This window comes from Ornithorhynchus anatinus, chromosome 1 (assembly GCF_004115215.2).
Source record: "Ornithorhynchus anatinus isolate Pmale09 chromosome 1, mOrnAna1.pri.v4, whole genome shotgun sequence".
NCBI lineage: Eukaryota > Metazoa > Chordata > Mammalia > Monotremata > Ornithorhynchidae > Ornithorhynchus > Ornithorhynchus anatinus.
The window spans coordinates 53225772-53243029 of NC_041728.1; the positions used below are offsets into that span (position 1 = coordinate 53225772).

At 46.9% G+C, this 17258-nt stretch overlaps 1 protein-coding gene across 1 annotated transcript in view; it reads left to right on the forward strand.

The window, feature by feature from the left end:
* RIN3 (Ras and Rab interactor 3) overlaps positions 1-17258 on the forward strand; it is an 86868-nt gene that overhangs the window by 40691 nt on the left and 28919 nt on the right. The window contains 2 exon segments of the mRNA XM_029071473.2: positions 9590-9662; positions 14596-14687. Of these exon segments, the coding sequence (XP_028927306.1) occupies positions 9590-9662; positions 14596-14687 (165 nt within the window).

Genomic DNA, 17258 nt, shown 5'->3' on the forward strand with positions numbered 1-17258 from the left:
GTCCCCTTTCTCCCAGAATAGATTAACTTCCTCCCCTCTTCTACAGACATTACCAAAACAGACAGGAAGAACTAAGTGCTTTTGAACTTAGAAGTCCACAGCACATAATGGGATATGGGTATGACCTGTTTGTATAACTTGGGCCTTTATGTACCTAGATGGTTTTGGGTGAAACAGTCTCCATATGGAAATTTATTCAATGTTCAAGTACAAATTAGCAAAATTAATTCTCAGCTTATTTGGCCAATTATGTGCCCTCTGAAATAGGAAAGTCGTCTACTGTGAATTTTAATTTTAACTTTCCTTTGGATGCTCAGTGATTTAATACATTCAACCTTGGGCCACTGTTAAAGATGGTGCTGTAGAAGCAGCCATTAATAGCTGAAGTTGCTCACATCCATGGATAACCAGAATTGTATAGATGTCTGTTTATATTTATTGATGTCTGTTGCTGCCCCCTCTAGACCATGAGCTCATTATGGGCAGGGATTGTCACTGTTTATTGTTATATTGTACTTTCCCAAATGCTTAGTACAGTGGTCTGCACACAGTAAGCACTTAATAAATGTGATTAAATGAACGAATGAATTGGAAAAGAAAGGGAAGCTTCCCCCTGTGGAGCTTGAATTACTGTGCCAAGAGGATGCATCTCTAGTTTACAGACACTGTGTATTTGCTGTAGAATGTCATGCAGACCATTGTTATCAAGGATTTTCTGAAACTGAGGGAGTCTATTCATAAGGGAGAAAGGCAAGAATGTTGCTCAATCTGCTTTTGATCAGATAATCTCTGAATCGTCCATCCTGTTCACTTATAAATATCTTTCACTGCGATAGTTTTTGACAGTTGCTGGATCTAGGTGAATTACTTGGTTATATGTTAATAAGCATTAACTGCCAGCAGTTCCCTAGGCATTGTTCAGCCAGAAAGCAAAAATCTCACAAAAGAAAGACAAAAAGGAAACTCTGAACCCTAACACCCCTGAACTGAAAAGAATTAGGAAGTTTTACCTATTTTTAGGGAACAAAGACAGCAGCTTTCAGAAGTGCCTTACTGCCTTAAGAACTGTGGTATTTAAGTTATTGAAGAGTGGGAAAACATGTTCTGAGCATTTCTGTAGAAAAATGATCTGGGCAGCAATGAAGTATGGACTGGAGGTTGGAAGGTCAGGAAGGAGGCCGATGCAGTACTCTAGGCGGGATACGATGAGCGATTGTATTAATGTGATAGCAGCTTGGATGGAGAGGAAAGGGCAGATTTTAACGAAGTTATAAAGGTGGGATTGACAGGATTTAGTGATGGATTGAATATGTGGGTTAAATGAGAGAGAGGACTCAAGGATAACGCAAAGGCTACCAGCTTGTGAGACGGGAAGGATGGTGGTGCCGCCTACGGTGGTGGGAATGTCAGGGGAAGGACAGAGTCTGTTTTGGACATTTTAAGCTTAAGGACATCTTAGTAGAGATGTCTTGAAGGCAGGAGGAAATGTGAAACTGCAGAGAGGAAGAGGTCAGGGCTGGAGATGTAGATTTGAGTATCATTCTCATAGAGATAGGAGTTGAAGCCATGGGAGCGAATGAGTTTTCTGAAGGAGTGGGTGTGGATGGAAAAAAGAGGGGACCCAGAACTCTACCTTGAGGGACCCCCTACAGTTAGGGGGTTGGAAGCAGAAAAGGAACCTGCAAAGGAGACTAAGAATGAGCAGCCAGAGAGATAAGAGGAGAACCAGGAGAAGACAGTGTCACTGAAACCGAGGTTGGATGTTTCCAGGAGAAAGCGGTAGTCGACAGTGTCGAAGGCGGATGAAAGTTTGAGGAGGACTAGGATGGAGTAGAGGCTGTTGGATTTGTCAAGAAGGTGATCACTGGTGGACTTTGAGGAGGGAGTTCCTGTGGAGTGAAGGGGATGGAAGCCAGATTGGAAGGGGTCAAGGAGATAATTGGGGGAGAGGAATTTAAGGCAGTGGGTGTAAACAACTCGCTCAAGGAGTTTGGTGAGGAATGATAGGAAGGAGATGGGGTAATAACTGGAGGGAGCTGTGGGGTCAAGGGAGGGAGTTTTTTTGAGGATAGAGGAGACATGGGCTTGTTTTTAAGCAGTAGGGAAGAAGCCATTGGAGAGCGACCAGTTGAAGATAAGGTGTGAAGGAGTGGGGTTGGATGCTCAGGTTGTGGGGGTAGAGGAGATCTCCTCTACTGATACTGCTGGGAAAGATGAAAAGTTGAAGAAGGGGCAGCAGTGGGGAGGGACTGAGGAGGGACGGGGAGATTTTAGGGAGATCACACCTGATGGTGTCAATTTTCTTAATAAAGTAGGTGATCAATTCACTAGGGGTAAGGGATGGGGGAGGTCGGGGGCAGGGGGCCTGAGGAGAGAGTTAAATATCTGGAACAACTGTCAAAAGTGATGGGCATAGGTGTTAATGAGTAGAGAAATAATTTTGCCGGGCAGAGTTAATGCATGCAAAGATAAACTTAAAGTGGATGAAGTCATCCTGATATTTAGATTTCAGCAGCAACGCTCTGCAGTTCATGCACAAAAGCAAAGGAGGTAGACTGTGCAGGTGATCCAAGGCTGTGGTTTAGTGGTACGAGAATGACGAAGGGATAGGGGAGCGAATGAGTTGAGTTCACTAGAGAGGGTGGTGTTGAGCATCATTTTGTTCCAGGGAAGGTAATTTGGAGTAAACATGGTTATGGGTTCCTTCACCAAATATTTTTTGTTAAATAATAAATATAAATAAATAGATGCTTTTTCCAATCTTTACATTTATTGTACTTTGTATAGTGCTCTGCACACAGTAAATTTTCAGTAGATACCAATGATAGATTGATTCTTGGTAATGTTCATTCATTCATTCAATCGTTTTTATTGAGTGCTTACTGTGTGCAGAGCAGTGTACTAAGCTCTGGGAAGAACTCAGTATAGCAATATATAAGGTATATTCTCTGCCCACAACGAGCTTACTTACTACAGTACTCTGCACCCAGCAAGCCCTCAATAAATACCGCTGATTGACTGATTAGTTGGAATCCAAGTCACATTACTACCAGAAAAGGCCCACGCCACCACCACACCTTTCTGAATTTTTTCCCTTTATTCAAAGTTAGACTCACATAGTCTGGGAATCAAGCCCCGAATACAAGTTATGAGATGTGAGCTCTAATTCTGATTTACTAGGTTCCCTAGGGTAAATCCGTTACCCTCTCTGGGACTCAGTTTCTCCACTTATAAAATAGGGGAAATAGTATCTACTACCCCACCCACAAAGTTGTTGTAATGAGAAATGAGACAGTAGATGCTTACAAGTGCTTTTCTGTCTAAATTACTCTTGAACACAGACTACCAAAGCAATCTATCAGTTTATTAAGTAGAATTAGTTGTGGTGAAGTGTATTAAACACTATGTGCTAAGCATGATAATAAGATCTCACAATCTAAATGGGGATAAACAAGTTAAGAAAAGTGAGAGTGAAAAATAAAATGGTACTTTTGGCTCCAATTGTCTGTCTGCCTCTAACTACTGTGAAGGCTTTCTTTCACAACATCTTGGGATCAGTCCCTTCCTCCCCATCCAAATGGCCCAGGCACATGTCATATCCTGTTGTAGTAATTATGGTACTTATTAAGTGCTTATTATGTGCCAAACATTGTTCTAAGCGCTGGGGTAGATACCAAGTTAAATAGGCTCTGCTCCATTACAGGTAAACTACCTTTCGTCCATGACCTTTTCCTCTCCCGCTCTCTCCTCCTCCTCGCCCTTTCAGAAACTCACTCCCAAAGACACGGTCTCCGCCGCTGCTCTCTCCAATGGAGGCCTCTCCTTCTCCCACACCCCCAGACTCACCGGAAAGGGAGGAGGCATTGACTTCCTCCTCTCACCCCGTTGCCGCTTCCGCACTATCCCTCCTCCCACCTCCCTCTCCTTCCCCTCCTTAGAAGCCCATATCATTCGCCTCTACCACCCCCTCCAGATACTTGTCGCTGTCATCTACCACCCTCCTGGTCCCACCTCCAACTTCTTCAACCACCTAGACCCCTTTCTCACCTTCCTTCTCTCCTTCTCTCTGCCCACTCTGATCCTCGGAGACTTCAACATCCATATGGATGTACCCAATAACTCCTCCGCCGCCCGCCTGCTATCCCTCCTCGACTCTGCTGACCTCCTGCTCCACCATACCGCGCCCACTCACCGACTCGGTCACAACCTCAATCTCGTCATCTCCTACCGCTGCACTATCTCCTCCCTCACCAACTCTGAAATCCCTCTCTCTGACCATAACCTTTCCACCTGCCTCATCTCTCACACTCCCTCCCCCTGCAAATCTTCGCTACTGCCCCACAGAGACCTCCGCTCTCTCGATTCCATCCGTCTTTCCAAAAGCATCTCTCCTCACCTTGCCGCTCTGTCCTCACTTCCCACTCTCGACGATCAAGTCTCCGCTCTCAACTCAACCCTCTTACTCATCTCAACTCTCTCACCCCCCTTTCCCTCCGCCGCTCTCGCTCCACTAACCCACAGCCCTGGATCACCTCCTCTGTCCGCCTCCTACGCTCCTATGCTCGAGCTGCTGAGCGCTGCTGGCGAAAGTCCAAGCACCAAGCCGACCCCACACACTTCAAATTTATCCTTTCCTACCTTAACTCTGCCCTCTCCTCTGCCAGGCAAAACTTCTTCTCCTCCCTCATCGACACCCATGCCCGTCACCCCCGCCAATTGTTCCAGACCTTTAACTCTCTCCTTAGGCCCCCTGTTCCTCCCCCTCCCCCATCTCTCACCCCCAATGATCTGGCCACCTACTTCATCACAAAAATCATCTCAATCAGGTCTGAGCTCCCCAAAGTCACCCCTCTGCCTCTCCCCTCCCCCCCACCAACCCTCCCCCTACTTTTCCATCCTTCCCTGCAGTATCCTCAGAGGAGATCTCCTCCCTCCTCGCAAGAGCCATCCCCTCCACCTGCGCCTCAGACCCCATTCCCTCTCACCTTATTAAAAACATCGCCCCTGCCCTCCTCCCTTCCTTAACTTCTATTTTTAACCACTCAATCTCCAATGGCTCCTTCCCCTCTGCCTTCAAACATGCCCACGTCTCCCCCATCCTAAAAAAACCCGCTCTTGACCCCACTTCCCCTTCCAGGTATCACCCTATCTCCCTACTACCCTTCCTTTCCAAAATCCTAGAACGAGTCATCTACAATCGCTGCTTAGAATTCCTTAACTCCCATTCTCCCCTGGACCCCCTCCAATCTGGCTTCAGTCCCCTCCACTCTACCGAGACTGCTCTCTCTGAGGTAACCCATGACCTCCTTCTTGCCAAATCAAATGGCTCCTTCTCCATTCTAATCCTCCTTGACTTCTCTGCTGCCTTTGACACTGTCGACCATCCCCTCCTCCTCCATACCTTATCTCACCTTGGCTTCACGGACTCCATCCTCTCCTGGTTCTCCTCTTATCTCTCTGGCCGGTCATTCTCGGACTCCTTCACAGGTGCCTCCTCCCCCTCCCATCCTTTAACTGTTGGAGTTCCTCAAGGGTCAGTTCTTGGCCCTCTTCTGTTCTCCATTTACACTCACTCCCTCGGTGAACTCATTCGCTCTCACGGCTTTGACTACCATCTCTACACAGATGACACACAGATCTACATCTCTGCCCCTGTCCTCTCCCCCTCCCTTCAGGTTTGCATCTCCTCCTGCCTCCAGGATGTCTCCACCTGGATGTCGGCCTGCCACCTAAAACTCAACATGAGCAAGACTGAGCTCCTCATCTTCCCTCCCAAGCCCGGTCCTCTCCCAGACTTCCCTATCACCGTGGATGGCATGACCATCCTTCCTGTCTCTCAGTATCATCCTTGACTCGTCTCTCTCGTTCACCCCACACATCCTATCCGTTACGAAGACCTGCCGGATACATCTTTACAATATCGCCAAGATCCGCCCTTTCCTCTCCACCCAAACGGCTACCTTACTGCTACAGGCTCTTGTTAATATCCTGGCTAGACTACTGTGTCAGCCTTCTCTCTGATCTCCCTTCCTCCTCTCTCGCCCCGCTCCAGTCTATTCTTCACTCCGCTGCCCAGATCATCTTCCTGCAGAAACAATCTGGGCATGTCACTCCCCTTCTTAAACACCTCCAGTGGTTGCCTATCGACTTCTGCTCCAAACAAAAACTCCTCACTCTAGGCTTCAAGGCTCTATATCACCTTGCCCCTTCCTATCTCTCCTCCCTTCTCTCTTTCCACCGCCCATCCCGCACGCTCCGCTCCTCTGCCTCCCACCTCCTCATCGTCCCTCGGTCTCGCCTATCCCACCGTCAACCCCTGGGCCACGTCCTCCCGCGGTCCTGGAATGCCCTCCCTCCTCACCTCCGCCAAACTGATTCTCTTCCCCTCTTCAAAACCCTACTTAAAACTCACCTCCTCCAAGAGGCCTTCCCAGACTGAGCTCCCCTTCTCCCTCTACTCCCTCTACCACCCCCCCTTCACCTCTCCGCAGCTTAATCCTCTTTTCCCCCCATTTCCCTCTGTTCCTCCCCCCTCCCTTCCCATCCCCTCAGCACTGTACTCGTCCGCTCAACTGTATATATTTTCATTACCCTATTTATTTTGTTAATGAAATGTACATCGCCTTGATTCTATTTAGTTGCCATTGTTTTTTGTGAGATGTTCTTCCCCTTGACTCTATTTATTGCCATTGCTCTTGTCTGTCCGTCTCCCCCGATTAGACTGTAAGCCCGTCAAACGGCAGGGATCGTCTCTATCTGTTGCCGACTTGTTCATTCCAAGCGCTTAGTACAGTGCTCTGCACATAGTAAGCGCTCGATAAATACTATTGAATGAATGAATGAATAGGCTGGACCCAACCTGTCCCTGCTCCACATGGGGCTCATAGTCTTAATCCCCGTTTTACAGGTGCAATGACTGAGACCCAGAGAAGTGAAGTGACTTGCCCAAGGTCACACAGCAGACAAGGGGCGGAGCTGGGATTAGAACCCAAGTCCTTCTGATTCCCCAGGCCCGTGCTCTATCCACTAAATCATGCTGCTCCTCAGGTCAGCTTCCTCAGCTTCCTCAGTTAAATCAGCTTCCTCACAGGTCTCCCTGCCTCATCCCGTCTCTCCCTTCTGCAATCCATACCTCACTCTGCTCCCTGGATTATTTTTCTAAAGCGTCATTCTGAACACACGTTCCTACTCCACAGAAGCTTTTAACAGTTGCCCATTCCTTTCTGCATCAAGTACTCTCCTGACCTTTGGCTTTAAGACACTCAAACAGCCCTCTCTCTTCTGCTGATCCACCTCTTCCCCCACTCCACACTGTTGCTCACACTGTGTTCTTCCCAAGCTAATCTTTTCCCATCTCCACAGCCTATCTAAAATCAAATCTCCTTCATAGGGCCTCTCCTGATGAATTCCTCCCCCATATGTGAAGTGAAAGACGAGTAGTGCAAAGGGAAAAGGGAGATAGAGCAGAGTAGAAAAAGAACAAAAATGAATAAAGTGAAATAATATGGAAAGGAAGAGGAAAGAGGGGATAGACACATAGAGAGGGCGGAAGAGAGAAGTACAGAGGAGACAAATGAGAAGAAACATTCTGCCAGGGGTGGGGCAGGGATTTTGGTTTTTGCCAATGACATTTTGTTCTAAATCTGAACCACTTCCCTGCTTCCCGCAAGGATGTATCAGAATCAAACGTCAAAACACATAATCTCTTATCTATTTTAAAGCTGGGTATCTCCTCTACATCCATTCATCTCAGTCAATCAATCAATGGTATTTATTGGGCAATTATTATATGCAGAGCACTGTTCTAAGCTCTTGGGAGAGTAGAATACAATATTTTATCGAGTGCTTACTGTGTGCAGAGCAATGTACTAAACGCTTAGAAGAGTTCAATATAGCAATGTATCAGACATATTCTCTGTCCACAACGAGCTTATTTATTACAGTTACAGTGCTGTAACACTATTACAGCTATTACAGTGCTCTGCATCCAGCAAGTCTTGCCCAGCCCATAATGAGTTTACATTCTAGAGGACCCATCCTTAGTCCTGTCCTGTGCTTAATCCTACTCAGGGCACAGCCGTGAGCCCAAGCTGGCCAAGGCCTCTGCATAGAGAAGATTCTTAGAGAAGATTCTACTCAGATGTCCAGCCTCTTTGGGATCGACTCAGATGTTGGTTCTTTTCTGGCCATCACTCTACCCTCTCAGAGTTTAACGACCTCAGCAAGGACAAACTGGCCACTGAAAACTACCCCCACAATGCACATCATGACCCTCTAGAAATAGCATAGCCTGGTGGATAGTTACTGCATCTGTAAAATGGGGAATTCATTCAGTAGTATTTATTTTTTTCATTCAATAGTATTTATTGAGCACTTACTATGTGCAGAGCACTGTACTAAGCACTTGGAATGTACAAATCGGTAACAGATAGAGACAGTCCCTGCCCTATGACGGGCTTACAGTCTAATCTTACTATATTAATTAAGTATTAGAATTAGAATTAAGACTGTGAGCCCCATGTGGGACCGGGACAGGTTGTGTCAGCAGGGAATCAGAAGGACCAGGGTTCTAATCCCAGTTCCACCACTTGTCTGCTCTGTGGTCTTGGGCAAATCTTCACCTTCACCTCTCTATGCCTCATCTCATCTGTAAAATGAGGATTAAAACTGTAAGGCCTATGTGGGACTTGGATTATGTCCACACTGACTTAACATGCACCTACCCCAGTGCTTAGTACAGTGCCTGGCATATAGTAAGCGCTGAACAAATACCATAACAGAAGCAGGAGGTGGGAGGGATTTACATTCTTAACGATCATCTCTTCCCCTCTCATGGCTATGGCTATATGGTCCCTTCCCCACTATTCCATTTCTCCTGATTCCTTCAATTTCTGCACTCCATCACTGTATATAATCTGAATGCCTTGTATTGTCTTGGGTGTGTACTGTGTGATATGTAGCAAATACTTAACAAATGCCATAACCAACTAATGGTGGAGACCTGTGCTATTAACAAGCTGCTGTAAGTGAGGTGTGGGCTCATCTCAGTCTCCATCTGTGCAAAGTAAAGGAGGCAGAACTAATATGAAGTCTAGAGAACACTGGATTTATGCTAGGTTTTGAGGATCTTGACTGACAAGCCATGCGCACCCAGTGAACTTGATGGAATCTCCTTGCCGGGGGGCTTTACAAGTGCTATTCTAGCTAGCCAAGAGAGTTGGGTGATGTGACCCTGGGGCATTCCCTTCCAAGCCCGGAATCCTTTGCTTCTGTGTCCAGATGATGTTCTTTGGGCAGGCTGAACAATCCAGTTCTGAATTCAGTTCTCAAGGAGGTTTTTTCATTTCAGGAGCTCTTGCTGTTTTCCAAAATCCATCCATGGCCTAACTATCTAAAATGAAGACACACTTGCTTCCCCTCTCTGTTTCTCTGAGAAATCAGTTTGCAGGGAGCCAATCAGCTTGGACTTCCTTCTAGCCTGCAGGAGTGGTTCTGGTGTTAACAGGAAGAGGAAAGGCAAGCCCCCAAGCCCTTCTCCTCCCTGCATAGCATAGGCTGTCACTGAAATGCTTCTCTTGTCTCTCTCCAGTACTGTACCTGGAAGGATCCGTTCTCGTGTTTGAGGATGTCTTCAAACTGATAGCTTTCTACTGTGTCAGTAGGTGAGTGGAACTCGACTGTTTCGGGCTAGATAGGCATCAAATCTGTCTAGAACTATGTTGACCTGTATTCTCCCAAGCATTTAGTACAGTGCTTTGCACAGAGTAAGCACTCAATAGATACAATTGATGTTAATGATGATGATCGTGGCAATCAAATTCAAGCAGTTCTTTAGTAGCTTGGGGGACAACCATGCCTGCATCGATAATGGTCAGCCAACAGAATAACAGTAGTAATAGTTCATATTAAGTGCTTACTATGTTCAGAGCACTGTGCTAAGCGCTAGGGAAGAATACACAGGTGGGAATTAGACATGGTCTCTGTCCCTCAGGGGGCTCACAATCTAAATAGTTTTTCAGGAATAATAAATTCCTGGTGGGCATCTAAGATCACTTCTCCCAGGAGAAGTAGCTCTATATGTCTGAGACCAATTCAGGAAACAACCTAGGGAGAGAGTACTTGTGTGACTATTACTCTGGCTGGTCTTGATTAGTATTATTACTGTTATCATTAATATTATTATTATTATGTTTGTTAAGCACTTACTATGTGTCAAACACTGTTTTAAGTCCTGAGGTAGATACAAGTTAAGCAGGCTGGATGCAGTCCCTGTCCCACATGGGGCTCACAATATAAGCATTCATTCAATAGTATTTATTGAGCGCTTACTATGTGCAGAGCACTGTACTAAGCGCTTGGAATGTACAAATCGGTAACAGATACAGTCCTTGCCCTTTGACGGGCTTACAGTCTAATCGGGGGAGACGGACAGACAAGAAGGGAGCAGCATTTAATATCTATTTTACAGCTGAGGAAACTGGAGTACAGAGAGGTTAAGTGACTTGCCCATGGTCACACAGCAGGCAAGTGTCAGAGCTGTGTTTAGAATCCAGGTCCTCTGCCTCTCAGGTCCATGCTCTTTCCACTAGGCCATGCCGCTTGATCCATTAATAACTGGTTTCAGGATAAACCGGTTCATTCTCTTGCTTGTAGGTAGTGCCACACCTAACTGGAAGGGGGTTGGGCCACTTTGGTGTCTGGAAAAAGCAAAGTTAAAAACAACTTGCTCCATTCTTGGTGACAGAGGGAAAGGTAGATGGTAGGAGTTGCACATGGCTCAAAGACCAGGATCCTGGTCCTATTGTCTCCTCACACGCTGTCTAAAGGAACAGGCAGGGGACACCTTGGGCAGTCAGGCAGACCCAGTGGGTAGAAGTGAGCCACATGCTTACCACTGCCACCCCCTCTAGATTGTAAGTTCGTGTGGGCAGGGAATGTGTCTTTTTATTGTTATATCTTACTCCCCCAAGCACTTAGTATAGTGCTCTGCACACAGTCAGCGCTCAATAAATATGATTGTATGAATGAATGAAGTATGTGGGCTCCGTTAAGATTCAAGTGCGCACCCAGAGAGTGTGGCATCTGAGGAGGGATGGGGCAGAGAGGACTTTACCCACTCCATGGAATCAGTGGCAGAGAAGTTTTTTCCTTTCTTCCCTCCTACCTGCTGCCAGTTCAGCGCCAGCCCAGTCTGCCTCGTTGTAGATAGGATTTCACTGTCATCAGCCTTTACTCAAAGGGATTTGCCCTCTATTAAAGGGTAGCTGAGACAGATGCCAGTTTCCTTGGGGTTAGGTGCCCCTGGGCCTTTGGTCCAGGAGGGCAAACTTTCATTTAAGCAGCATGACCTAGTGGCAAAACCAAGGCCTTGGGAGTCAGAGGTCATGGGTTCTAAACCCAGCTCTGCCATTTGTCTGCTGGGTGACCTTGGGCTACATTTAACTCCTCTATGCCTCAGTTACCTCATCTGTAAAATGGGGATTAAGACTGTGAGCCCCATGTGGGACAGGGACTGTGTCCAACCTGGTTACCTTGTATCTACTCCAGTGCTTAGAACAGTGCTTGGTGTATAGTAAGAACTTAACAAATACATTACTATTATATTGTATATATATATTTAAAGGGGAAGCAGCATGGCCTGAAGGATAGCACACTGGCCTGGGAATCAGAAGACTTGGGTTCTAATCCCAGCTCTGCCATTTGTCTTCTGGGTGAACTTGGACATGTCAATTCACTTCTCTGGGCCTCAGTGACCTCATCTATAAAATGGGAACTGTGACTGTGAGCCCCAAGTGGGACAAAGGATTGTGCCCAACCCGATTAGCTGATATCTGCCCCAGCATTTAGTATAGTGTCATAACAATTTTTACAAAATGAAAAAGTGGAGGGGATAAGGAAAGAAGCGACGGGAGAGGGGGTTGTTAGGAAACGCAGTCCAGTCCCAGTATGAGGCACCATTCAACTCTATTCCTCTCCACCCTGTCATCAAGAGGTCCAGAATGCAAGTATGTGGAAAGATTTTCCTGGAAAGCCCTTTCTTATGTGAAACCTCCACCTGCCTAAAATCTCCTCTTTCAATTTCATAGCTTTTCCCTTGGATTCCCACGGCACCCCCGAGGAGGATCTAGACAGAGAGGATTGCCTTCCAAAGGTAGCTAGGAGAAACACCGGCTATGGACTGTTTCCTTGCTGTGGGAAGGCTTACCTGAGCAGTATGAGGCCCCAGGAAGTGGATTTAGGGACCACTGCTTAGTCTCTGAAAAATGATGATCTACAAATTACAAGGAAAAGTTTATCGTTCCTGGGAGAGGAGGTGCCAGAGCCAGACTGTCTTCCTCCCCCAAGGGGAACGACTAGTCTCCTTCTGGCCTGCCTTGCAAATTCACCTTACCCACTTTTGGAGAATCTCTCTCACTCTTGCCCCTGCATTTTTGTGCCTTTGTCTCAATTACAGAACAGGACTGGGACCTCTTCTGTGTCTTTTAAGACCTAACCAAAGGGATTGGAAGGGTTTTCCAGGATTGCCAATCATTGTAGTAAAGCACCTTCCTGTCCTCTCCCCAGCCCCCTCTCTCCCTAAGAAAATCAGGGGTTCTTGTTTACCCTTAACCAAAAACTGTGTGGGGAAGAAGGGGAGAATGGGATGTAGTCTGTTTCCTTAAAAGCATAAATGGCAAGCTAGCTGAGACAATAACTCTCATGCAAGTTTCAGTGAGCACAATCCTGCCATCTTGGCTGACAAGGTCTGACAAGCAGGCTATTCTATTAACAGAAGGCCCCCTCCTACAACCTTCTCTGTCTCGTTTTTTCCTTCTGTAATTCACTTTGACCTCCCTTGCCCACCAGCTCCATCAACTTTCTCCCAGATCTAACTCTCCACTAATATAATAACAAGATATTGACTTTCTTCCCCCCATCTCCTCCATTTGGCAGATGGTTAGTTTTTTTCACTTGTTACTGTGTGTCAGGCACTGTTCTAAGCAATCAGCTTGGACACAGTCCCTGTCCCACATGGGGCTTACAGTCTCGATTCCCATTTTACAGATGAGGGAACTGAGGCACAGAAGTGAAGTGACTTGACCAAGGTCACACACCAGACAAGTGGCAGAGCCAGGATTAGAACCTATGTCCTTCTGATTCTCAGGCCTGCGCTATTTCCACTAGGTAGGCCACGCTTTTTCTCAGGTTTAAATATAAAAAAAATCCTGACCAGTCAATCACTCACTCATACTATATTGAGCCTTTACTGTCTGCAGGGCGCTTAAGGGAGTACAACACACATTTCCATTCATATTCCCACACGTACAGACATATTCCCTGCCCAGAATGAGTTTATAGTCTAGAGAGGGAGACAGACATTAATATAAATATATAAATTATGGATATGTACATAAGTGCTGTGGGGCTGGGAAGTGGGGGTGGTAGTGAATAAAGGGAGCAAGTCAGGATGATTCAGAGAGGAGTGGAAAAAGAGGAAATGAACCAATAGTTTCTGATGGTTGACAAACCATAAGGCACAGATCTGGGTGGAACTGGGAGGGAGGAATTTGTTTTAACCGCTTCCAGGCACATCAGGGTTACAGCAGACTTATGTCTGGGCTGGCGCTGGTTAGAACAGGAGACTCATTCAGCAGAGCCAATGCTGGGTCAGATCACTGGGCCAATATCTCAGGGCTCTGCCTCCAACCATGGCAACAGGATTCAAGGGGGATGGTTGCCAAGTGATACTGTGTAAGGCTTCCCTCCATGACATCCATCCTCATAGTTAGGGAGATAAGTGCCACATCAAATCCCTAACATTCCCTCTAGTCACTCAATATAACTTCTGTGAATTTATCCATGAATTTACCGGAATCCTCTTGAGCCTATGGAGAGTTCCAAGTAAAGATTTAAAAAAGAAAATCAGTAGAGGTCTGTGAGAATGTGGGTTTTGGGGTGATGGCATGGCATTACTTGACTGATTGCATGTCCACTCCAGAGTTGATAAAGTAGCCCTTTGACAGGAGTCAATCCCAAGCATGTCCCCAGGAAGATGGGGAGAGAGGAGAAGGAGCACAGATAGAGATGGAACCGGAATCAGGGTGAGCACTGTCTCCACAGACAAGCAATAGTGGCAGAGGCAAGATGCCATGACCCCTTTCTCCACCTAATTTGCCTTCCCAGCCCAGAAATTCTAAGACTAAGGACCGCAGAGAACATAGCTGCAGCTCCTGTCTCCGATGCTGGAACATCCAGAAAGATTCACAGGGCCCAGCTTCCCCTGGAAAGATTCAGGGCTTTAGGCAGGGTAGGAGCACCCCTGCCAACAGGTTTTGAACACTCCTGCAAATCCTGTTTCATCTTTTTGTCTCCTTAGGCAGAAGTCAGGGCTTAGTTGTTCTTGGATGGTGGGAGTCACCCCACCCAGAGCAGATTTTTGGAAAAGAGATAACTGGATGAGGAAGGGACAGGACGAGATGAGACTATTGTTGCATAGTACTCTCCCAAGCACTTAGTACAGTGTTCTGCACACGGTAAGCATGAATGAAAGTGCCACTTTTGAGTGTCTGAGTTTCTGACGTCACTTCATCTTTTTACTCCACTGTGATTATTTAGGGATTTGCTGCCCTATACATTAAGGCTGCCTCAAGCCATATTGGAGGCCAACAGCTTTAAAGACCTTGAAACCATCTCTAATCTGGGAATAGGTAAGTCTTTTGGAGATAGCTGGTGCTTCAGATGGAGAAAAAGACTCTCCCTCTCCAGGACCCTGTGTCCAGCTAGTGGGACCAAGGGCCATAAACTAGATTTGTTGTTGCCCCTGGGTAGCTTTGCTCTTAAGATGTATTTGGGAGTTTTAAAAGATAGGTTCTAGATTCAGGGCTCAGAATTGCTGGGGCGCACAATCCAGGTTAGAGAGAGCTAGAGACTCTGGATGGTCGTGTTTGTTGTTTCTGAAAGTGGGTAAAGAGTCCCAGGATGATAGGGCAGGAAGGAACTTCGAGTAGTTAGCGAATCCATTTCCCTACCTCGCTGGCAGGACCATGTCTAAACCATCCCAGACGAAGGAAATTCTAACCTGCTTTTAAAGACCCCATAATAATAGTATTTGTTAAGCACTTACTACGTGCCAAGCCAGCATCGTACTAAGCAGTGGTGTTAGGTACAAGATAATCAAGTCCCATATGGGGCTCATAGTCTAAGTAGGAGGGAGAACAGATGTTGAATACCCATTTAGCAGATGAGGGAACCCAGGCACAGAGAATTTAAGTGACTTGCCCAAGGTTCAACAGCAGACAAATGGCAGAGCCAGAATTAGAACCCAGGTCTTCTGACTCCCAAGCCCATGCTCTTTCTACTAGGGCATTCTGCTTAATAATAATTACGGTATTTGTTAAGCATTTACTATGTGCCAAGCACTGTTCTAAGTGCTGGGGTGGATACAAGGTAATCAGGTTATTCCACATGGGGCTCACAGTTTTAATCCCCATTTTACAGATGATGTAACTGAGGTCCAGACAAGTTAAGCGGTTTGCCCAAGGTCACACAGCAGAGAAGTGGCAGAGCCAGGATTAGAACCCTTGTCCTCTGACAAGAGCCTGTGCTCTTTCCACTAAGCCATGCTTCTTCCCATAAATAAATGCCATTAAAAAAAAAATCACCCATTTCAATATCCTTCAACCAAGCGTACTGGTCAGAATATTCTTCCTCATCGCCAGCCTAAAACCTTCAGGTTGCAATTTATTTTCCTAATGGGAAAGAATTCCAAGGGAAGTTTTTTCTGAGGGTCTGTCCCCTCCTGGTCCTTACACCCCCCTAAAATCCCTGTCCCCCTCTGCTAACGGACCTGTGACCTGAATCGTGCCAGGCTAGCTGCAGGAGAGCAGGGGAGAGAGGGAATGCCTAGCTGGGAGCTGAACCTTTTGGATGGCCCCGGGCACCGAGTCATGAACGACGCTGTTCCTTCTCCCTCCTTCCAGTTGCGATCAGCAGGGCTGCCTGCCCGGTAGAACTCTCATCACAATCCTCCAGCCGGCCAGGGGAGTCAGGAGGGGTGCATTGAAGCCATGTAATGGAGATGCCCAAGCCTCTGGGCCCTTGGAGGTGCAGGGTGTCCTGGGAATTCCTTGAGAGGCACTGAGGTGGCCAGTGGCCAAGGGGAAGTCCGGCAGCCAGAGAGACTGACGTGCCAACATCAAAGGCTTCTTGGGCCGCCTTCTCCTTTGCGTGTTGGGTTTGTTAGTGCCCATTATAGAATACGGTGCTGTTCTGCTTCCCCTCTGGAAGGAAAGCCACCAGCTTCCCCTTTCTTAGAGCTGTGGATCACTTCGCAGACACGCCTCTCCCACACCATGAAGGGCTGCAAGAAGTGCTTCATGGCTTCCAGCCAATCAGCTGCATTCTGCAGTCGCACTCACCCCTTCTTGGCTCTGTCCACACGATTCAGACGTGGCTGGGGTTCAACTTGGGCTACAGTGGGGCTGGAAAACCTGAGTCAGCAGGGGGCTGCATAGCCCAAAGCAGCGGTCACCCTCTTCATCCTTAGAAATGGTGGCTGTTTTCACACAGCCCTGGGAAGGGAAAGCGATGTCTCTCTAAAACAAGTAGGTGGGGTCAGAGTCTCCTGGAGAAGCACTTCAAGTCTGAGGGGGCCCAGCCACACTTCTGCAAAATGGCAAATGACGTCCGGGGGCATCCTGAAGGTAGTGGTAGCATTAATATTACTTTTACTACCTACTGAGCACCTTGTACAAAGCGCTAAACTCACGACCCATTCCCAGCCCAAGAGAAGCTAAAGGTTAAACAGGGATCTACTGCCTCTTCCCCGATACTCCTGTGGGCTGGAGGTGGTGAGGGCGAAGACTGGGAAAGAGGAGGAAGGCTCAGCGTGGGCCAGCCAGCTGTCTTGGGATACCTGGGGTCTCTGGTAAGGAGCTAATTATTTTTGTGCCAAAGCAGGTTGAATGAACTGGACCCTCATTTTCTCCCATAACAGTCATGCAGCTTAAGCTCTAGACTGTAAGCTTGTTGTGGACAGGGAACATGTCTGTTATATTGTTATGTTGCACCCTCCCAAGCATTTAGTACGGTGCTCTGTACACTGTAAGCACTCAATCAATACAATTGATTTGATTGATTGATTAAGCTCAAGGTCCCATTATATAACCCTTCGAGTTTGGGGTTTAGGCCATTAGTTCTTGGCCTTTCATTTGTTGTTGTTTGTGGTATTTGTTAAGTGCTTACTATGTGCCAGGCCCTGTACTAAGTGCCGGGGTAGA